Raw genomic sequence first — 24,371 nt, forward strand, 5'->3', positions numbered from 1 at the left:
TATGTCTTTCTGTACAAAACATTTATTTGAAATCGATGTAAAAACAGTTGTGACAAATGTATATTCTTGAAATCCTTGGCGAGCAGATATATAGGACAGAAACTGTAACAGAATAGTTACACGAGTAAAAGGAGCCGACAGCTCATAGTTACAATCAAAGTGTGTAAAAACAGACATAAAAAACCCCCCACAATTGCACACATTCACTCACACATTCACTCCATATGGTACAAAGAGGGCAGCACATTCACTGCAGCTTTAGGAAAACAAGGTTTGGTTGGTGGAGGGGGGGGGCTTGAAATGTCCCAAGGAACTGATGCCGGGTGCAGTTTCTTTGTCGGCAGTGCCAGCACTGGAGCAACACTTTAACAATATAGAACTCTGACTTTTATACATGAGAAAATGCAGAAACCCCAACATTTCTGGCCCCAGCAGCCTCGGAGTTCACCGTTTTGACACATATGTACACACTCGGGGGGGCTGTGAGGGATGAGAGTACAGCTTTTTAGAAAAGATTTCCTTCATCTGGTCCAATTGAGACGAAACGAGCCGTACCAGCACCCGCGCCGGACATGAACTGTTGACCTAAAAAAAAATGGATTCACGGGCATTTCCACGCCGTCCTAAACCCGCAAGTACGAAAAACGGCACGCCGGCCGCGGCAGACGACAAGCGGGAAGACGAAAATTCAGTCGTTTGGCGCCGTCGCTGAACGCCAAAGCCCAGAAAGACTGCTCTGCAGAGTAGTTTGTTTTTGGCAACTGCATAAATATTGAGAGATAATTATTCGTTTTAATAAATAGATCAATAAATAAAAATGACCTCTGAAGTTCCCCAACATTATTTATGGACAAAAGAGGGCTTCTAGGAGGCTGAAAGAGAAAAAAACCAACAACCAAAAACTAGCTTTTAGGAAGGTTGTTTGCGATTAGTAAGGACGAATATTAACTTCTGTCTTTGCTTTCCTGCTGTTAAGAAGAAAAAACGTCAATGAAAGGAAGGAAACATCTGAAGTCGAAATCTACAAACCATCATCTTGATTTCAATCCTACATGTGCCGAAGGTCAGTGCATGAAAACAGGCACGGTTTCAGTGGCCGAGCTAATGCCACTCCAACAAACCAGTGTATCTCCTCCTGGTAGTGTCTTTGGATCTGGCAGGAGAACCAGATGAGTAGAAACACAGCCGCAGACTTTACAGAGTTCAGCGTTTGAAAAACAGTCTCAGGGATGCAGCCGATGCTGCCTGCCTGAATTTTTTTTGGCTCCTTCTGGAGAAAAAGAAAAAAGAAAAGTCTCAAAATGGACAAACATCCACTTTCCCCTTTTTTTTCTCTCAAATCTACTGGCTCGTTGAAGTGCGGCTGCTCCGCCGCGGCGAGGGTTTAGCCTGAGACGCCGTTTCGTCCGGGAGCGTTGCGTCTTTCGCTGCTCCTTCACAGCACGTCTGCGTGCCTATAGTAGCCCTTTCTGAGGGCCTCGTAGGCGATGCACTCCGCCGAGCGGCGCTGGTCCAGACTGAGCAGAGCGTCCAGCAGGTTGTTGATGTCGGCCTTCAGTCCCTGCTTCTGCATCCAGTTCTTCAGCAGTTCGTAGACTTTGTCGGCGGCGGCGCCGTTCTCTGCGATCCGAATGTGGTTGTCGCTGATGCCAATCAGTCGGAAGAACTTGTTGTGGATCCGCACGTCCAGATATTCATCAAACAGGTCAAAGCTCTTCCTTAAGGACTTCTCTGACCCTTAAAGACAGAAGAACAGGGCGTGAGTCGTTGATCCGTCTGTGCTGCTCAACAATGGATTGTAAAAACAACCTCTGTCATGTTCCGTTCTCCATATCTGTCATATGTGAACAGTATAGCCATTGTTCTTAGCCCTCTGCATAAACAGTCAGTGTGTCTCGGTGCATTTCCCTTCAGGGGATAACAACTTAAAACCTTCTGTGGAAGATCAAAGGCATCCGTGGAGCCGTGTCCTCCTAAATTCATCATGAGAAACAAACTGTGAAAAAGACAGAATGTTCCAGCGCCCCGCGGCCTCGGATCCGGCCTGACTATCATGAGATTACTAACCTATCAAGCAAACAGTGACCTAGCACTATTTTCTTTTCGATGACCTTGCCTTTTCTGTGTGTGAATTAGAAGAAAACTCTTTTTGCGATAAAAGAAGAAATATGGCTTCACAAGAGACAAACTACATAATTTATTACATACAAATATTACATTCAGAACAATAAATGTGATTTAAAATCTTAATTTGTTGCGATTTTGACTCTGCGACCGCCGCTTTTGCTCCACCACCCTGAAATAACGGAGTTTCAATTTGCCACACTTCTCTGTTTGGAACGCCTGACGTCGAACACACCAAACAGGACATAAGGGGGCGCTACAGCAAACAAAAGGACATTTTCCCCCAAATTCACCTGGTATAATTCTTACGTGTCAGTGGTCCTAATAAAAAGTCAGCAGCAGATTTGACTGCCCCAAAAAGAAAAAAATACACAGAACATTCAGCATTTTGTTTTTTGTTTGTTTCTATTATTTTCGAGTGAGTAGCTTTGTGAATAAAATTCAGGAGTTTCATATACTAAAGTTGCTTCTAATAACGGTTTTTCTTCTGGCCAGGAGTCTGCTGAAAAAACTGCTGAACCCAAGTGTGTTTTATCTGTATTTCTAAAATGCTCTGTGAGTAATAGAACTATGGTATGGGGTACTTTATCTTAATAGCTTTCTGCATTTACGTTTCTATAAAATGGGACAGGGGAAGTGACATGAACAGGGACTCGAACTTGAGACTTGAATTTCAGACTTCAGCCCTGGGTCTTTAGTAAAATAGTCTTTTTTCCTTGTTCTTTTATCTTCAGGATGTTGCCGTCCGGTCTAAAAAAGAAAGCTCTCTTTATAAAACTCTTTTTATTTGGAATGCAGAAATATCAACTTCCTGTTATTGTCTCCCCACAAGTTTTTAAAATCTGGTTTCATTAGAATTTTTTTTGACAATAAAACATGATTTAAATTTAAGTTTTAGGACTGTAGACTTGAGTTGTGGGCATCTCTAGATCAGTGTTTTTCAACCAGTGTGCCGCGGCACACTAGTGTGCCGTGGGAGATGGTCAAGTGTGCCGTGGAAAATTGCCCTCATTAACTGATCTAAAAACATTTCCCATCTCCAGGATTTCAGCTCTGTGTTCATCCAAACAGGCATTGAGAAAACACTGAGGAGTTAGGAATATAAAAGATCGTAAAATACTTTTTCTTTGCGTTTATCTTATTTTATTAAAGACATTTTGATAAGAATGACGTACCGCGATTCAGCTACAGCTCCGGCTGTATTTAGGAAAAGTCCCGTCCCTTTAACTGTCTCCACCAATCATTCTTGAGGGGCTTAATCACATGTCATCAGTCTGCCCAATCAGAAGTGGTTAAAGTCTTCACTTCCTTGTTCTTAATTCTGCTGATAAAGTCGCTCAGTTCTAACAAAAATACCAGCTAAAGCTCGTCTTTAGCGGTGTAGCTTTCCACAGAGTCCGGTATCAGACCGTGGAACAAGTTAACAAAACAGTGAAGCTCCGAAAACCGATCTCCGGCCGTTTTATGCACTACATCTCCCATGATGCATTGGGTTGTGAGAGTGACAGGGCACAAGGAGATCTGTCGTTAAACGTCTTGAAACCAACGAACACACATCATACTATTTTTAAATCTTCTAACTTAACTTTTATTGAATCTTTTAGGAAAAAACAGCTGCAGTTTCCAGCTTTTTCTGCAACAATTATCTCCAAAATGCATGTGAGATTGTGGAGGGGCTGTAGATCAATACAAACTATGAGTTTCTCCTTTTTTTTTTAATTTTTGGATGCTGGTGTGCCGCGGGATTTTTTTTAAGGTTAAAGTGTGCCGTGGCTCAGAAAAGGTTGAAAAACACTGCTCTAGATCCATCTACCACCGCGGATTCTTGTTTCCCTCTCGCTGCTGATCAGCCTCATCAATCAATCAATCATGATTGAAGACACCTGATTCAGACAATCAGCATCAACTGATCAGCTGCTGAATGCTGTGACATACAAGTCAGTCTCATCAGTACAATCCAGGGGTTGACATAGCCCAGAAATTTGCACTGGCCCACAGGGCCAGTAGTTTTTGAAACTTACTGGCCCTGCCTGAAAGTTACTGGCCCGACACCGCGCATAGCGGGACCCGCCGCTCCGCAGGTGCTTGCAACTTTAGGGGGGTCCGGGGGCATGCCCCCCCGGAAACTTTTAATATGGTGCAATTTGGTGCATTCTGGTGACATCACTTATTTCTACACTTTTCAATGACTGAAAATAGACCATATCAAACTTAAATCTGCTCTAGTCTGTTTCAGATGTTTTGAAGAGAGCACTGCAGTGTAGTAGGTAACACTAGTTCAGAAGTTTTCATGGTGCTTTTAACGGCAAATATCGCAATAAATCATAAACCTTAAATGTGTTAAAACAATCTAATGGCAGCTTGAACCATTTAACGAATCAAATAAATCCCTTAATGCATTTGACCAATCGGATGGACGCCTTCACATTGTTGACCAATCAGATGGAGCCCTGTTATGTTAGATGTTTGTAACCTATGTCAACGTGGGTCATTTGGAGTATAATTTTTAAACTGGGAATGGTTATTTGGTTATTTTGCTGTTTGTTTATATACCGCAAATTATATCGTTATCGCAATTTTAATCTCTGATTTCGCATATCGCGAGTTTTCCTCATATTGTGCAGGTCTAACTGAGATCATTCAGCTAACTAGAAATACTTACTGCTTACAGTGTTGTAAAGAAAAACAAAATTAAGTAGTTTAACATTCTACTGCATTTGAGTCTGAGATTCAGGTATTTGGAGTTGCCTTTGATTCTTTGACATTCAGCTTAAAGCTTAGTGCATACAGTTTCATCTTCAATGCATTCATTAAATATCTTGCTGTCCATACTACTAATTATACCCACTACTCCATCTAACATATTCCTTTCTATTCCTGCCATGTCTTCCACATCTCTGACATGCTTCAGTCTCTCTTCAGTGACGGTGTCGGATTTATAATCAAATGTAATAATAACCCACTGGCTTGTGCCTTCGTTGTTGCTGTTTAACATTGTTTTGTATTGAATTGTTACATTCAATAAAGTTTGAAAAAAAAAAAATAGTGAGCGCGTGCCGCGTGGTGCTCGGCAGTGAAAGCCGCGCGCGCGCAGGCGGGAGAGAAGGAGAAGTGATCAAAGGTTTCCCATAGAAACCCTTGAAGTCTGAACACAGGACTAGCAGAAAAACTACATTACGAAGACGAGGTAAATCTACACGTTTTCGCAAAATTTACTTTATTGAAAAAGGTGAAGAATATATAAACCGTTAGATATTTTAGCGGCCCGAGCGGACAAGTGAAAAGTAAAGTCTTGTGGTCCGCACTGCTCGAAAAACAGGACCGGGCCAGCGGACAAATGGCTATGTCGAGCCCTGCAATCCATTCAACTGAACATGCGCACACACATCCCTTTCTGTTATTTATTGTGCCACTATTCTTACAGAAGAATTGTGTTTTATGTGTCTATGCAATGTCAATCATAAGCTACTGTCTGCACCTTGAAATGAGTTGCACCTCAGGAATAGATTGTTTTTTTATTTTTAAATTGAACTTGAGGAAAGTTAGCTGCTAAACATCAAGGAGTACTATTTTTCTTAAGAACCATGTTTATAAAACGACCAAAATCAAACCATTTGAAAGAAATCCATTAGAGGATTTCTCTAATTAGAGCGACCCTCTACGACCAAAGATCGCTGTAAACGCAGGCATATGTGCGTTTCAGGCATCCATGTTCAAAACTCTGGCATTCGCGTGTCGCTACACAAGTTTTCAAGTCCGTTTTTGGACTATATGTACGTTGAAAGTTAAACCAGTTGAACTTTGACCAATCAGGGACTCTGATTGGTCAAAGGGGCGTTTGGGTAGTGTCTGTTTTATTGTTATCGTTTAAAAATTGACCACGAAGGAGACATTACCAATTGCTTAATGAGCCCGGCCAGAATTTTACGGCACCAAGTCTTTTCATGTATCCGAATAGAGCTGTGAAAGAAAACGTCTGAGGCAAGATTTATGAGATCTGCACCAAGCCTCTTCCAACTGTGACTACACGCCCTGGTATCTGGTAGTGACAGTTCCGTCTGAACAATGTTCAGCATGTTCTGGAACACGCCACACACTGTGTACGTAGCTTGGTAGCCAGGGGGTGGAGCCAGAACTCTGTTTTAATTCATGCAAAAACCAACACAGCTGTAAAGACTCATTGACATCTTCAAAAGGTCTTACCTAGTAGCGGCACGAGTCGATGTTTTAGGGGGTCATCCTGTGACAAGAGAACACATTTAGGGTCAGGATGTTACAGACAAATAACCACATTTGGGGGGGGGGGGGTTGTTCTGCCCTCACCATGTCTGCAGGCAGATGTCTGAAGGCCGAGGGGCTGTGGCGGGGGGTGCTGCCCGAGGACGCTGCAGTGGGGGGCAGAGCCGACAGACTGGTTTGAGACGAGCTGGTCGTGTTGGGCAAGCTGTCTCCGAGTCCGCGGTCCTCGTCTTCGAGCGGAGGGGACGCCTTCGTCATCCCGACCTGGGTCTCCTGCAAAAGCGGCCGCGACTCGGGGCGGGGCTCCTCGCACTCCAAACCCGAGTTCTGCTTGTTCTGCCGCTCCTCTGGACGGTTTGTGGTCTCGTCCTGAGAGAGAGACGAGCAGAGGATGGGAAACTAGTCACGCACAGGGCTGGAAATGATCGAACCGCGGTACAAAAGTTGGACTTACGATGGGAATCTTGACGATTTCGCTGCTCTGACAGTGACTCTTCACGCCTGACAACAGAAAACGGCTTCAGTCAAAGCACAATGCAGAGTTTTAAAGCTGCAAAACATGCCTTCAACTTACATGGTGTTTGACATGAGGGTCTGCCTTTAAACCACCAAATAGCGACCCCCACGATGATGGCAACGAGCAGGAGGAGAAAGACATAAAGGACTGTGGAAAAGAAACCAATCTGTTCAAGAAAAACATCCACTGGGGGACATTTTTAAAGCTGGGGGAGCAGGAAATTTACCCAGGTGGGTTTGGGAGGCTGAAGCCGAGGTCGGGGAGGGGCGCACTGGCGCAGGTTCGGTGGAGGACGGGCCCCGTTTTTGGCAAACGGTGTTAGAAAACGGGGTGCACTTCTTCACCTCCTCCTCACCCGCCTTACACCTTTTGATAGAAAAATAAAAAAAACATTTTTGTCATTAAACCACAAACGGTTATTTTCCACAACCCCGAAAATGTGTCATTATGTCACACAGCAAAACTTGCATCCACCCAGTATTCTGTAAAAATAAATAAATACCCCCCCAAAAAATGATGACATCACAGCGTGAGAAACCAAAAAAAAAAGGGGGGCCAAATTCTCTTATGGGGCTCGAAAAGAAAATAGTCCAAAATCCACTAACGAAACCAAAACACAGGTGTTGGGAATATCTAGAGGAAGATTTAGAACTATTATGGGATGGCTACACGAACTTCGGTTTGGCGACTATTTTGTGACAAAGTGCGGCTTCCAGGCTTCCTGGCCACCAGGTTACGTCTACAACCACAACCAAAGTTCAGTCGACCTTCGACCTCGGGAAGAGACCACCGTCTTAAATTACAAACAAATAAACCGCCATTGCTAAGGGAATCCAAAATTTTACTTTTGCTGATGTTTCAAAAAAAATTACATAGACCTGCTCGTCACCCCGAGGCGACCAAAAAATGGAATGGTTGCTATGGAGATAAATCCAACAGAAAGGCTGCCATTTTGAAAAAATAAAAAAAAGGTGTTTTTGTTTAAGAATTTGACCACGTGCAGCTCTGACCAGGCTGGAAGAGGCAGAAGACGGGGGAGTAAGGGGCGTGTAGCAGCCGCTTAGCCAATGACGGTGGGTCAAAAAGGGGGCGGCGAGCGCCTTCAGGTCATACTAGCATAATAGCCACTTGCGGCTTTAATCATTTTTACACTGGAGGGGGGGGAGGTTGCATTAAGTCCTTGTTAAAACCATCTTATAGCTGAAATCGGACTCACTTGGCGCAGCGTTTGCAGACTTCGCAGGCCTGCTCTGGAGCACAGAAAGTGCCCGGCTTGCACTGACACCTGGTGTTTGTGGTCACGGTGCACGCCGCTACTTCAATCTGATCTGTGGGAAGTGACAAAGAAAAAGGAAAAGAGCAGAGAAATGTTTACATGTCATCTGTTAAAACCTCCAGGCAAAGCAGAAATCCCCATTTAAAAATACACATTCTAAGGCAAAACATTGCTGCCGAGACACCAAATAGATTCATAATTGATTCACAAGCTCAGACTCCGAAATACAATCAGACACATTTGATATTGAAACAATATGATGAAACTTGTTAGCTTGGGAAGTTAGCTATAATCACAAAAAGTCTCAAAGCCAAGAATTAGAGGAACAAAAACAGAAAATCTTTTCACCTCAGCATCCTCAGTGTCTCGAAAACCAATCTGTGTCCATAAAGGACAAAGAACTGTTTGGCTTTTACCTTTTAGTGAGTTATTTGTAGAGATGTAGTCACTTTTCTCCAGGTAAGTACATTTTTACACTTTTCTGTCACATTTTTTGGGTTTGTTTTGAAGGACAGCTGTCATTGTTACAAAGAAACCTCCCTTTAGGAGATGTGTTAGGAGATGTGATGGAAGGAACAGCCTTTCATCACTCTCACAGACGAGCCTCACGCTTCCCGCTTCCTACACAAATGAGCCCATTTCGCGTACTCTTCCACACTGATTTCCAGCTGTTTCATGGGAACAATTGGGCTGGTTGTCACGGCTTCTCCTAATGTTTTCACCTTTTCTGATGTCATTCTTTCTGCAGCATCTTCCAGTAAATCCTCACGATCAACACTGTGCTCCTATTGATCGATTATGACAAACATTAACCTTATAATTCAAAGGCCAACACGGATTTAAACCACCGCCACTGAACACCTGCTTAGAAAGGAGATCAAACCCTTACCTAAAAAGTTTTTGCTGTCATTTCAGTCCCAGTTTTCAGGAGAAATCAAATTTTTAGCGTTTTTTAAAGTCCTCAAGTCAGCTATTGATGCAGTTGAGAGGTACTTTGGGTCTGGACTGACCTCAGCTGACCTGATTGATGCTGATGCTGTCTTATGTCTTGTGCTGTCTAATGGGGTCCAGGTGACCCCACCCTTACATTGACGTGTTCTCCCTACCATGACAAAGGTGGATGAAAGTGGAGAGGATTTCATGTAATCAATGGACACCAGTGAAGATCACAAATCATTGAAGAAAAAAGGTTCAGAGCACTGTCTAGTGGGTCTAGATGACCCTACTCCCAGCATTAACGTGCCTCCAAGGCTGGGAGTGGGGTCATCTGGACCCCACAAGATAGCACAAGGATTAAGGGGAATGTAAACATAGGGATCCAGAGCACATAAGTCCAAAAAAGAACACACACATATATATAAATATATATATATGAATCCACAGGATAAAAGTATAAAAAAACATATATTAACAGCAAGTCTCAACTCAATTTAAAATAAGTAAAGAAATAATGGCCACCTAAAAGTTCCTTTGAGTTCAGATGTAAATTTCCTGCCCTCTTTTTCTCTCCGATAAAGTTATTTTTCTGTCCTGCTGTTTGTTTTAGTTTTAACATGTAATTAAAGGTTTTATTGAACAAATACTTGATGTTTCTTTGAGCTTTCTGTCATTTGTGCCTCTAAGCAACAAACTTCGTATAGTCAGTGCATCTTTGAAATCAGTCCATCAATGAAAGATAATCAAATGAATCTAAAACGGGTTGTTTTAGGACATTTTTCCACAGAAAAGACGAGTTTGCAGCTAAACAGGGCAAACCTAAAACATGTGGTTGTTGGCTGATTTCAGTCAGCTGCACTTCATCACATTTGTTTGCCGTCCAGTTAATGTGATCAGGGCAGAGTGTTCGCTTTGGTTGTGCCAACGCCAAAGCCCATCGCTCCCCTTCATGCCGGCTGAGCGGCAAACACGGAGGTCTGATTGGACGAGGGGAGAGATCTTCAGGAGTCAGGAAGTCAGACTAAAATCAGGAGTTTAGGATTTTATTTGACCGATTAGCTTTTTTTTAACTTCCTGTTTGGATCACTTTAAACATGGAGAAACAAACAGCTGCTATCCTTTCACTGAAAATCCACGTTTGCTTTTGTCAGACGGGCGATTAAACTGGGTCTATCTTTAAAGAGGAGTAAAAGAGGACAAAACCCGTCCTATGTAACAGGAGTCTCTTTTCTGTGGCTGCTGCCTTTCATTGGACACAAAGACAGTCAGTGTGGGAGGACAATGACGTGCAGACACACCCAGTTCAGGCAGGCATGGCCCACTCACCGGCAAACCCTCCCGGACAGGTAAGGCGCTCGCATTCAGCCGCCGAACAAAAACAACAAAGACACGCCCTGCCGCTCCGGAACATCACAAGATCACCATTTCAGCGGGGGGAACACACAAAGGGGGATCAGCTTCCCTAAGACAATCTATCTGTGACCGACTCAGTGATTTTCTGCTCTCTGGTTATCTGATTTTTTTGAATCTAAAGGTTTGGGAGGTTAGTTTCGGGCTTTTTAACATTCTGCTTCCACCGTTCCATCTTTTCGATGGAAAAAAATGTGATTTTTAATTCACCAAATCCATGAAGTGACCACTTGCTTGTTTAGAAAAACAGTTTTTAAAGCAAAACTTTCTCATTGTACTATTACATTTTTTAAACGTTGCTCGTTTTAAATTCCAAACATAGAAAAAAAAATGTTTTTGGAATAAATAGTTGACCAAAAGAAAGACGACTTGGACAAATTAGGCAGAATCAGAAAAATTAAAGCACAGTAAAAACCTGTGGTTTCAAACTGAATTTACTCTGACAGACGGAAAGAAATTTGTTCAAAGTGAACTTTCTTGGTTTTATTTGTTTCCTGAAGCCAATAACCTGATTTTAAAAGCAGTTTGGTTTGAAAGCTGCCTTTCTATTTTTAGATTTCTTTTTTATTTATCTTGCCTAAATGGTGATAAAGCCTTTGTCTCTCAGTAAAGCCCTGTAAAGGGCTGTACTTGGAATATAAAAAAGGAGTTCTAATTAGTTTTATTTTTAATATTTTGTGTTGTGGAACTGAAAAGAGAAGAGATTGAATAAATAATAAAAAATTAGATTGACTTTGAGCCTGTCTTTAAGTGGTATTAAACAGAAGAGTTCACATCAAATACCATTTAAAAACTGTGGAAGTGTCAGAAAACGGCAGGAAGCCCAGGTGATTTTCAAAATAAAGAGGTGGACTCATTTGCAACTTTAACATAAATTGCCACAGAGGAGGAAGAGCCCGTCAAAGACGCAATCAGAGTTTCACATGACCGTCCATCCAGCCGGTCACGATGCAGGCAGGGAGGCCTGTTACCTTGGCGACAGTGGTTGCACGGCAGACAGCGGCCCATCCCGTTGGAGTGCTCGGTGTGCGTCTGGCCGTGCTCGCAGGGCTCACAGATCCCCTGCTGCTGGTCTCTTTCACAGGGCTTCTTCACAAATGTTCCTGCAAATGCAAAAAAAACAACAACACACAAATGAAAAAAAACCCTGGAGTGGATCAGTGAAAAAGACTCATTTCTTTGGTGTGAAGCACTTCCGGTATCAGAGTCCACGCCGACAGGAACTGCAGCCGCTTGCTGCTTAAGCATTCCTTTGATTTGTTCGCGACTCAACTTTAAAGATTTTCTTTTTCTCCTCCAGGAAGTCTTCGTTTCTCTGGGATTACAAGAAAACCCTCAGCAGCGACCCACTTCACTAGCCGATTGTCATGCTTATCTCTGCCATCAGTTCATGCATGCCATGAATAAAACCACTTGAGTCTCATGTGTTTCCACCATTTTCTTTTCTGAACGCTGCACACATAACATAAAAGCTTGTGGGGAAATAAAACGAAGTAATTTGGACCAGCTGGTTTGGGGGGGGGGGGGGGCAGCTTGGTTCCGTTTATGACATGACGGTTGAAAACCCAACAAGCATTCGGTGACGTTACAAAACAAAAAGAACAACTTTGAGATCAAAAACGACATTTTAATCCTCAAGTTTGGAAAGATTCTCAAAAGTGAACACAAATCTAATATGAAAATTGGATTTCATTTAATAAAAAGAAAATTGGCAGCTTAAAAATCTGTTGTCTCAAACCTAAAAACATAATTTTTTGAATTTAACTCCAAATTAAGTTACTTAAGTAACAATAAAATACTTTCCAAGTCAAAAAAATTATGTTTTTCCAACTTGTCTGTAGGAGTTTGGTCATAACAACTTTAGATTTTTACTTTTTTTTTCCTTCTTTAAAGATCTTGGTGTGTTTTACACCCACATAAAGGCGCTAATATTTTCCTACATTTCTGCAGAGTAAAATCATGAAAAATAAAAAAACAAATCATCTGCATCTCAACCCTCAAATGAATGCTGCCAGCAGGCGTTCTGGAACAGGCTTTAAGGTGAAATTTCAGATGGAATTGCTTAATCTCAAAGTGTAATTATCTGAATTAGTCCAACAATGGGGCAAAAAAAAAAAAAACTAAAGGTGATGCTTTGAGACGGTGTGAGGGCTTCAAAAACACAAAAGTGTGTTTAAAAGTTGAAGGTTTGAGCTCTTTTGGTTTGTAGAAACACTGTATGGATGATTAACGGCGCAAAAGACCGTGACCACATCAATTTCACGTCCAGCAAAAAAAATAAATGGAATTAATTTGACTCAATTATGAGCCGGGAAGAAATCTCCTGACTTTTATTCATGGAAAACCTGTGATGTTCTGGTTGGAGGAGGAGGAGGGGAGCGTTTCAGGGCGGCGGGGGATTCCTCACCGGCCTGGCAGTTGAGGCAGCACAGCCCCTGGTGGGGGTACTGCTGGTTCTCCACACACTGCGCCTGATGCTGCCGAAGAGTGGCGTTTCTGTGGACGCCGGCGGACCGCTGAGATGCCGGGGGCTCTGCTGCGTGGCAGACGAGCCCCGCGAAGAGCGCCACCACCTGCGTGGAGGAGGAAAAAAGGAGGTTAAAGCGAGCTGGGCTTTTTGGTCCTTGCAGCAGGCGTCGCCGCCGAGTAAAGACGTCTTCATTAGAGGCCTCGTGTGACGAATAAACGTCTTAATCTGCAGCATCTGATCTGCACATCTGCTTCAGGAGGGCCGTGCAGCTGGTCGCATCTCCAGGCAGGTCTCCCACCATGCAACAGGCCGACAGCAGCCGGTGCCCGTATCGAATGCGACCCCTTTCATGCGCTGGATAATAACAGGCTTGTATAGGTGGGGTACGGGGAAGAATACGGCAAACACTTTAGCGTGTCCCCCCCCCCCAGGCCCTGGTGTTTGTTCACACGCTTTTCACCGTGTCAACGTGAGAAGGCTCCATTCACTGGCAAACAACGCACTTTACTGCCCCTTCTTCAAATGACCCACATTCTTAAAGCCCGGCTCTTTGAATGCCGGGACATGCGACACCACGGCGAGGCACCTGAAGCGCAACGTGACACCTCCCTGGGTAAATCGGAGTCACAGATCGGGAGGTTTTGTCTTCTCCTGAGCATCAACAACCCCCCACCCCTCCCCACAAGGTCAGGAGATAAAGGGAAAGAACGACAAGAAACAAGAGGGGTTGAGACGCTTTAGATGGAAAAAGGCGGCAGCAGAAAGCTCGGCCGTGGAGGGCTGCCATGCTGCTCCGTTCCCCGTCTTCCTGCTCACGTCAGAGTTTCCAGAGGCGCTGAGAGGCAGACATGCAGGGGCAGACGGCCGGCAGAGTGCTCACAATCACACCATTTAGATCTATCCAAACATTCTGGGGAGGGGGCAGAAGAAGAGGAAGAGGAGGGAGAGGCGACACAGGGCGAGTCTCAAGACCCGGCTGTGTTCTGAACCAGCCGGGGACGGGGGTGGGGGGCTAGAGAGCTGTGGAATCGGGAAAAGTAAAAGCCATGAGTGGAAATCAGCGTAGAAGCACATGCGCACGACAAAGGAGTGGAAAGAAGCGATGACCGAGGAGTCCGTCCTGAATAAATCAAATGTTTGAACGTTGGAACAGAGAAAACCAAAAAAAAAAAACCCAGGTGTTCTGGCAGCAAACCACGGAAACTTGTCCAACATTTTCACACGTCAGGGTCTGTTCGTACTTTAAGATCCTTTCAGCTTTTTATTTCTCTGACAAACACGTCTTCTTTTCAAAGCACAACGAAAGGCTTCAACCCTTTAGCATTGGAGCTAATGTGCAACACTTTACGCTGGTGAAGTGCTTTTTAAACTCTTCAAAACTCTTCAAACGCTCAAGCATCGGATTCTAGCAGATTCCGTCGCAGACAATCCGTTGGCTTGACATTGATCGCGTAACCAGTCAAAGAGAGACGGTAGATCAAAGAGTGTGCAACCTCTCCAGTGGTAAAGACCCACACCAAAGAAAACCATGGTTTTAACGTGTCTTTAACGTGTTCTTGTGGCATTTTCCTCATGACAGAGGACATGTATAAAAAATGCTGGTATTTCTTAACTCAAATTGTTATTGATAGGTAAAAAAAAGAAGATGTTAAAAAACAAAGTCTGTATTTGTGACGTAGAAAATACGCTAGGCGGGCTGCAAGCTTCCTGCTCCGCTCCATTCTCATGCGTCCACCGTGAACGTCTTCCTCATCTGAGCTGGAATTTCGATCAAAACAACGAAATGGTTAAAGAGGGTTGGGGGTGTGAGGGGCTGTATGCTAGTGGGACAGCACAATGGATGATAGGAAGGGGAGGCGGGCTCCCTCCATGCCAACAGTCCCGCTCACAACTCAGAGGTGAATTTCTATTGCTGCTCTGCAGAAACCCTCTTGAAAAACGACAAAAGTTTTTCTGATTTTGTCTAAAAATAGATAAAACAGATAAATAGTTATACTTTAATAACCCCAAAGGGAAATTGTTGGGTCTGCTGAAGACCCCATACAAGATAAAAAGAGGGAGAACAGCAAACGTGCAGCCGCTGATGCACAGGAGTGTAAAAAAAAACAGCATAATTATAATTATAAGTCCACTGGGAACACTAAAGAGATCAAAAAAATAATCAGAAGACTTTAGGGTTAAAATTCAAATCTGCTTCTTCGAAAGTTTTGAAGAAAAAAATCAATAATTTAATATAGAAAAGCTAAACATAAAGCATAACATGAATTAGTTTGAAGGAGCAAAACCAAATTCTTCCCACGGTTTGACTGTTTTATGGACCCAAAGCCGATAAAAGACCAATAGTTTTAGTTTTCTTCCACCTGCTTCTGGTTTCCCTCAACATTCGATGGAAAATTAAAGGGAACATCTATGTGTAGTCCTAAAGGAAAGTATAAAAAGAGTTAGAAACTGTCCTACAGAAGACGAAGACTTAAAACAAAGTTGAGATTTGTGGAAATTCACATAAGTCGAAATACAGGATATTTTTTCACTGAAAACCAACTTAGTCCAGGTTCTGTGAGAAAACTACAAAACGGAGACAATGCAATTCAGGCAACAGGTCGTTATAGTTACTATTCAAATTAAATCTGGACCCGATGTCTATTTCTACGAAACTCAAACGAATATTCTTAACTTAACTTCACTTTTACAAGTTTTCACAAGTTTTATTGAATATTCCATTCACAGTCAATTAAAACTTTCTTTTTGTAATAATGTTTGTAAGTGGAGCTGAAAACCAGGCGATAACTTCAGCTTCATCTGGCAGGTAAATACAACCTGTTTCAATGACAACCGTCACCTTTAACACTGGAGCTTTAAACCTTCCAACCGTTTACGCAGCTTCTGTGATTCCAACAGATTCCTGAGGCCTTTACCACTGTAATGTCTTGATAGCAACTTTACTACCATGAAGTCTTGCATATCGACGCAAAAGCTCCTTTTCTACACTTCCGAATTTATAGAAATTGATAAATCTACCAGCTTTAAGACGGCAGCAGATGTATTCAAATGGGGGGATTTGGGGTTCAAACCAGAAACACCGTCTTCTAGACAGTGACTTTATTTCAATGTCAAACTATTTCCTTATTGAAGAGTAGCGCCTGAATGCATCTACATAATTCATTAAAGGAGGTAAGGATCTCTGCGTTTCTGCTGCTTTTGTTCGGTTGAAGCACATGTGTGAGGCGTGGGGGCTGCTGTATACCAAGTGCTGCATAAATAGAGCTCGGATGAAATATTGGTTTTTTTTTTTTGTTTGGGGTTTTTGTGGGAAGTTTGCGAGGCTTCACCCAACTCCAGTTTAGCGTTATTCGGTTGGAGGTCGCAGTACTGACTGACCCCGTGGCTGCAATAAATACATGGAAGCACTGAAAGCTGAAGGATCAGTGGGTTCTGGGTTGACTGAACGACTTTTCTCGGCACAAACTTAACACCAAGTTAAGAAAATAAACCTTTTTGCTAATGTTTTTCACTTCTTTTCTTGGCTTTTGCAACACTTTGTTGCCGTTTCATGTTTTCCATTCTTTAAAGCCGTTTTAAGATGTATTTTTTTTCATTTTTTATGTGTTAGGGTGACGGTTTGAAACAAAAGACGTCCTGTGAAGGGATGAATGTTTTTAGAAGAATTACAGAGGACTTTAATATCTATTTAATGTGAAAATAAAGGAGCAATCAATGAACCGTGTGTCCACAATCATCTTCCAGGCGGCTTCACTTCGTCAAATGTACAATGAATGGCACACATGTGCTGGGTGCATAAACATCACAATGTGGCTTCGCTTTACCTCCATAATCAAGTGTGGAGGAAGACCGGAGTGACCGTAACCTCAGAGCAGGAAGCCCTCCAACCCACAATCCCTGGAAACTCTCCAACGCGGGCCGAAGCGCCGCAGTCCACTTCACAGTCGCCTCTTTCCGCTCCACAATGACTGAGCCTCAGTGCAGCTCATTCCTGTCAATAGAGTCCTATTGTCGTCCAATTGGGCTCTACGATAAGTTAGTGCGACGCTTCTGTGGCTGCGAGTTAAACTAATAAAAGTGCATTCAAATAACGAGGGACTTTCTGCATGTGGGACAGCGGCTCCGCTTCCTCTGAACAACCTGGGTTCTTCCGAACTGCGCTCGTCCACTGAGGGCCCGTTTGTGACTCAATGACAGGACATCCTTTCAGAGCGTCCAGGTTATCAATGGGCCTTTTACGGAGCTGCCACAGCGCTGAGCGTGGGGGGGGGGGGGGGGGGGACGGCAAAGGAAAAAGCTTCTGCAAACACCCAAGAAATGTAGAAATGAAGCCATTCGCTTCAGGAACGACGGATTCAATCGTATCCCACCGATAAACCGTCACAACCTAACCACGCTACTGTATCTAAGAAACCACATGAACTTTCTCTTTAATCTCTAATTTCCCAACATTTCCAATTTTTCTTAAATGAATAACAAGTGTTTCACATAAACCACGGCCGTCGCTCAGCGTTTTCCATCCCAGACCCGTTTGGAGTCCAACCTATCACTGCACTGATGCATGTAGGGAATTACAGCTGTGCGAGGCGCGAGCCAACGACTGAACGAAGCGATTATTCCTCCTGTACCTCCGTGTTCCTTTAAGGAATTGTGCTATCTCCCCTAAAGACATTAAAGCAGTCCAGCACATGACAGGCAGAAGAATGGGAGAAACTGTTTCACCACGGCGGCTGATTTGTAAAAGTTCATAAATAACCTCAATTTGAAAGGTTCATTTCGGTTCAGAAGACAAAAACATGTGCCTCTACTTGACCTCAGCGCTTGCATATTTATCCAGACAGCCTCGGACAGCAAGAAAAGACGAGTTACAGCTGCTTTCCTGTCATTTTCCATCCCCTTCCACAAAAAAACGACTTTTTCTTATTGTTAAATGTCATTTAAAAAAAATCTATCTTTGCTTGACAAATGAAAAAACAATGTTCCAAGTACTTTCTTTCATTTATTATGCAAAAAAACGGCCTAAAGTCAGCTTTAATTGTGCAAAAATCCTACTTTTCTAAATAAAAGTTCCACTTTTGTTCATTTTCCATCCGTATTTGTGTGAAAACGGTTTTTCTTTACCAAATCAAACTGTTTTTAGATGGAAATTGGGGGCAGAGTTAAAGGGGGAGCAGGGGGGGCCAAAAAGCTTTAACCTACACCCCCCCCTCCCAATTTTTGAGTCACTTTTAGCATCGTTGTTGACAAATATTATGGAAATCTGTTTATTTTTTAAAAGTTGATATAAGCGCTGAATCGGTTTGATTATTTGGGCGGTAATTACCAAATGTTTAGCAGTATGCAACAATTTTCACTGATATTTTACTCCCTTTTTTTGCAGATTTCCCCCCAAAACTTCCCATGAGTCTGCACATCTTCACTCGTCAATAAACAAAACTTTGTCTCGGAGTAAAGAGAACAAAAATATGAGCAGTCAGGTGGCTGTTTGACCTAAATAGGTCACGCATTGAGGTTTTAAAAACCCCACTGAACAGAAACGCGGCTCCAGTGACAGAAGACTTTAGGTGGTAGAAAAACCCACTTCTGATAGAAACGTCAGCATCTGTGCACTGATCGTGACGTAATTCCTGCACTACTGTACAGTAGCAGCTGGATCTCTCTGGCACTGTTAGTTACCGTGAGGTTCAAATCACTCAAGGTTGACCCTGACAGGACATGGAACGCTCCCTGCTTTCCTGATTAATCCTGGCATTCCCTGGAGTTGAGGAAAGGGGGAGTGGGGTGACCGTGCACAACTTTCCTGAGGTGATAAATTACTCTGACATTTTCCATGAGACGATGAAGACGAGCAAGGCCCAGCTGCTCGGCGCACGCGGTCGTAAATACGTCCAGAGTTCAGCCGAGCTCGTCGGCATTCATCACTTTGAAGCAGAGTGATGTAAAGCGAGGGGAATGACTCCCGCCGCGTCCTTTAACGGGGGGGGAACAAGGGAGCGCTAACAGTTTTGAAGAACCCGCATTGTGGAGCGGCATATAGTGAAAATACAGTGCAAGTGGGAGCGTGTGAAAAGCGACAGCCCCCTCCTCTCAGGGAGAACAGGAAGCTCGAGACAATACGAAGGCTTCATGCAGGGTTCAGCGCCGAGCCGTTCTCCTCAGCAGCCCGTCAGAGCCACGGCGCATCCGCCGGGCCCAAGACTTTTATAACTCGAGGAAGCTGCATCTCCCCTGACACGGACTCAGCACCTCCATCACTCCTCCCCGCTGGCTGGGCGAGCATGTGCGGCGTTCACCTTCACCGGGGGGGAAAAGACGACACAAACCACGGTGACGACAATCGTACCCAACTTCCTGAACGCCGCCGGCTTCGCTCCGGAGTTCACGCGCACAATGTTTGTAAAGATGAGTAAAACGGAGCAGGATGATGTCGTTTCAGAAAGTTTCGGTGGGTTAGCAGGTGCAGCGTAACCTTTTCACATCTTTGTTTGTGTTGTGATCCCCCCCCCCCCCCCCCACTTAAAATTACACATAACTGAATACTGACTCATCTACACTGCAGTCTGCAATAAAACAAGCTTTTCTGTGCAGGGGGGCTAATAAAAGAGACCGTCACGGAGACGCCAAATGCAGCTTCAGCAAAGGAGAAAGTGTGTGCATGCGGGGAAAGTTGTGTATTTATTGTTTGTGGCATTTTTTCTCATGACGGAGGACGTATATTAAAAAAAAATTAAGCTTAAAATGACATTTCTGAGTATTTCGTTAATCAAATCATTGTGAATCGGGAGCAGATGAAAAAAATGCCTTTTGGAAAAGCCTGTAGCAGTGACCAAGGTGCGACAGTTGGCGGGCAGCCAGCTCCCTGCTCTGCTCCATTCCGATATATCCACTGCACACAGACAAACAGATCCCTGTACGCTTTCGTTTTCCTCGTCTGAGCTGGGATCCGGCGAAAAATTGTAATGTTAGGGGCTGTAAGATAGCGGTATTGTGTAAAGAAGGGGATGATGGGAAGTCAAGGCAGGCTTGTTCCATACAAATCAGTGATGAATATCCTAATGAACTACTGCCGCTCTGCTGAACCGATGTCCCAGAAAACCACACAGGGTTTTTTTGTGGCTAAAAACAGCATCATCATAATTAAAAGACCACTGGGAACGGTTTGAAAACGGATCCAAAGATGATCGGAGTGGGTGTTTATGAGTACAAATCCATTTCCTTCCATTTGGTGTTGAAGGGAGAAGCGGCTCTAAAGTCTCCACACCAGCACTTTAGTGATGCCACTGTGACCCAAAGGTCACTCTGGATCAGAACCAACTTGGTTCCAACACCACATGCTTTCATGAAGAGTGACAGAGCAGGTTGGTGGTGAAGACTGTACTCCAAAAACAAGTTTAAAGGTCAAGACCTTCACCGTTAGCTCATCTTCACCACGTTGTGATCTGCTATGAGCTCATTTATGGTTCTGTGGTTGAACTCAGAGTAATAAAGCTTATAGATAACGTGAAGTGACTTCTAAAGTGTCTGACATCACTTCCTAACGAAGATATAAAAACAGGTTCACCGAACTATCTTCAGATTCCAGACCTTTACTCTGATAAGACGATTTACCGACAAATTCACTTCAAATATCCAACATTTGCAAAAACATCGGCCGTCCTTCGCGTTTTATAAGCCGCGAAGACACAAAGGAATAGTGAAAATAACAGTCGGAGTTTGTGACTAACTGCTTTACTGGGTTAACCAATTATTGCCATCATTGATTAACCTTTAACACAATTTTCAGTTATTAAATTAATTTGGAAAAAAAAAACAAAAAAAGACAAAAACAAAAGACATCCCACAATGCTTCAGTACATCCATCTTTTCAGTTTTTTCTGCCTGCACTGCTACATGAGGGGCTTTCGGTTGGATTTAAAGCCACATTACAACACCTGGAGCATGAGCCCCCCCCTCTTTCCGGTCACTCATGTACAGATATTTAAAACCTAGTGTATGGAGTGCAAATGGGGTGTCTGAAAAGCAGTAACAGCTGCTGCGGACGCTAAAATATATGTTGAAATGGTGGTATGTGTGTCCATGAACGACTGCATTTCCTTACAGGCCCTTCTTGTGCTTTCTCGACAGCGCTGTTTTTTGTTTTTTTCCCGAACCAACACCTCCGGTGGATGAAGAGGTGGGCGGCCTGCAGCTCACACACCTGTGGAAGCCATTACTGAGCTGCCATGAGGTCATCGTGTCAGACATAATCCCAGATTAGGCATTAACCCCGAAGGCTGGTGACTCAAAACACAGTTTTGTGGCTGATGTTGTTTACCAGATTAGAGTTGATAGAAATCTCGAGAAACCGAGTAGAGCCCATACGGTTAGCCTCAAACGCAGACGTCTACCGCAGATCGGAGCCTAGTGAATCATTGAATGAGTGTAGGAGCAATGGGTCAAAACCCTGGTTGGGGTTTACATAAAAATTAACAGAAACTAGTCATTTATAAAAAGAGTTGAGTTACTGAATATTAGGACTTCCCATGTTTTCTTTGGAGGTTTTGTTTATTAGATCAGCCTAGAAGGAAAGTTGTGTTTCTTTTCATTTAAACCAAACAAACCAGTGAATCAAGCTAAAGTCATTTTGGAGCAGAACTCCTCAAAGAGGAGAGCGTACCTCAGTCATGTGACTTCACCCATCAGATGACTTCACTTTCCTGCTGAGGTATCCAAAGGGGGGTGGTAATAGATTTAAGAGGGGTTGGCAGGAGCTGCTGTGTGAGGTCACAGTGCTCTGTTGCCCAATGCCCTCATTCACCCGCCTCCGCAGCACCTGAACAGGTGTGGCACCCTGCACGCATGAGTCAGTCCGCCTTCACATGCCTCTGAACTGAATCACCGGCACAATCGGAAGGGAGCACCTTAGCGCCATCCCTGCCCGTCTTCTGCTGTGACCTGCACGGATAAAGAAAGACGCACCTGGCGTCTGCGTGGATTGCGCCGCGTTGCATCACCCGGGTAGCCTTTCGCGCGCGCCACAGGAATGTTTACAGCCGATAGAGTTGACACTGAGCAGGGGCCGCCGTGAGTGCTCGCTCTGGAGCGCTCAGCTAGTTTATTGCCTCAGTTTGGTCCCAGATGTCAGTCCTGCCCTTGTCTGTGTTGTCCACACGGACTGAGGGGACCATTTCCTGTGTGAACCAACACCCAGACACAGGCAGCAATCACAGATAACAATCTACCAATCTAGTGTACACTTGCATGGCCATGACAATCCCAAGAAGTAAACAGATGCCCCTAATATCAGCATATCTGTATATTCTGGACAGGAAGTTTACTTGACGGCCAAGCACGTACACTCTGGCGATTTGGGATGGGGGGGGGGGGGTAGAAGGGTGAGGAGGGGGCTGAAGTTTCCTCACAGACCCTTAGCAACAAGGCCTGTTGGCAAGGCCTCCAGAATGTACTGCGGTTTACAAAAAGAGACAAACGCCGCCTTCGCCAGCCGCTCTGATCTCCACGACGGAATCAAACAAAAAAAAGGGTGTCACGGTAACGGTGCACGCCGGTCGTCTTCGGGTCCGATGATGCTATCCGGGCATTCGAACCGGCTTAATTTGTTATGTCCAGGCAGGAATTCGGATTCTTTCTTATCACATCCTGCTGAGCAACAAACTGTGTGAGAAGGGAAGCAGAAGCATCCTGGTGTCCCAGATAGGATTCCAGCACACATTTATACTCCAAATGTCAAACTTGTGCTGCACAGTTGGAAAAAACACACACACACACACACACACACAGACAAGCAAAGGAATGAAGAGATGTTTCTGTGAGGGTGAGAAAGGAGCAACACTCCTGGAAAATCTGCTGGCTTTGATTGACTCACTGATTTGTTTTGGCTCTTTTTGAGGGGAAAGTGCGTCTGACTGGAGACTCTTTTCTCCTCGGAATTCAATTGAACACTCGGGGAGACTCTACTTATTAATAGATTATAGCTGCATCCTATGCAGCATGTCTGCCCAATGATCTGACCACATGATGTCCAGCACAGATGGCGGCTTTGCAGTGAGAAAGAGCACATGTACCACACAGAGGACAGCCGGAATGAGTAGATATACTCAGGAATAAACATTTAAATCAACAGCAACAACAAACACACAGTTGCTTCCTGTGTGAGAGCTCCTCAGGGACAATGAGGGGGCTTGTTCATGACTCTTCTCCCTCAAGTTCACAGGCCTGGTCCTGATTTCGGCTCACAAGGCATTTTTTTAAATATCCTAATTAATTAGTTGGGGACGTTTTTCAACATTTGATTCGACTTTACAGCAGCTAAAGCATTTCGGCAAATTCAATAAGTTTTAAAAATAGACACTTATAAATGACAAAAAAAAAAAAAAAAACCCAAAGAAAACGATCCAGAAATGTGCGGTCCGCTGCTTACCCAGAGTCCCCCGAGCACCGGTCCGAAGTTCATCTTGGGAACTTCAAGTCAATCCCAGGCGAATCGCGTCACAAACCGCCCGTCAAGAGACAAACCCGGCTTCAAAGAGCAGGGAAACGGACACAAACTCACGGAAGGGACCTAAAATCCGTTTGGTTCACGAATTCGCTAGGACTTTTACGAGCTTCCCTCCTGGCGACAGCCAGGACAGACAGACGGTCTGAGAGCGAATGAGGGGGACTAGTTTTTTTCTCTCTCCACGGTCTGAGAACCGTGCGTGACGTCACAGCACCCACGAGCCAATGAGAGTGCTCCACTTTGGAACAATAATTAAGCAGCAAAGTCTATCAAGCAAAACAACATTTTTTTGTTTTGTTTACAAAATCATCCATTTACGATTTATTAACGACGTGTTGGGTTTGCTACGAAGCGGGACTGCTTTGTGACCATCTCTGATTAAAGTTTAACCCTAACTCAAACGTTTTACACACATTAACCCCAAAAAATAATGTGTAACTCTTAACTAGGTCAAAGATCTTTTAATATGTGTAACTTTTAAGGCAAGGGGGGCCACTTTCACCTAAATTGTAAACCAATTTAGCCCTTAAAATGACTCATTTCAATTGAAAAGAATCATTTTATAGCAGAAAACTACTAACAAAAAATACTAAAAAACAAAAAGGTTATTTTTCTTTCAAAAATTAATTATTAGACCTACAAATGAGCAAACGAACATCACACATGTGGAGCTCAATACACACTCAGATAGCTGGCACAAAAACAGGGGAAAAAACTTGTGGCTGGCATTACAAAAGGAATTTAAAGAAACGTTTAAAACTTAGAAATGTTTATTTTGTTTTCATTGAAGTAGTAAGAAAATAACAGGCTGATGCCAAAGTCAAATCAGTCGTGAGACTCACAAATTTCCTCTGAAGATAGGATAGATGGAGGTGGATAATTCACTGTGCCGGTCCCTAAA

The 24,371-nt window shown here is 43.7% G+C and overlaps 1 protein-coding gene across 1 annotated transcript; it reads right to left on the reverse strand.

Annotated features, from left to right (window-relative positions):
- On the reverse strand, positions 1–23,635 carry LOC101172833 (tumor necrosis factor receptor superfamily member 10B). The gene is made up of 10 exons (XM_011481480.3): positions 23,393–23,635; positions 12,910–13,075; positions 11,474–11,605; positions 8,097–8,208; positions 7,107–7,246; positions 6,938–7,027; positions 6,818–6,864; positions 6,448–6,732; positions 6,328–6,364; positions 1–1,737 (listed from the first exon to the last, which is right to left on the reverse strand). Exons 1-10 carry the CDS (start codon positions 23,423–23,425, stop codon positions 1,436–1,438), a joined length of 1,344 nt encoding a protein of 447 aa, XP_011479782.1. The 5' UTR covers positions 23,426–23,635; the 3' UTR covers positions 1–1,435.
- Positions 23,636–24,371: the final 736 nt, after the last annotated feature.

The sequence above is a fragment of the Oryzias latipes genome, chromosome 12 (assembly GCF_002234675.1).
Source record: "Oryzias latipes chromosome 12, ASM223467v1".
NCBI classification, from domain to species: Eukaryota; Metazoa; Chordata; class Actinopteri; order Beloniformes; family Adrianichthyidae; genus Oryzias; species Oryzias latipes.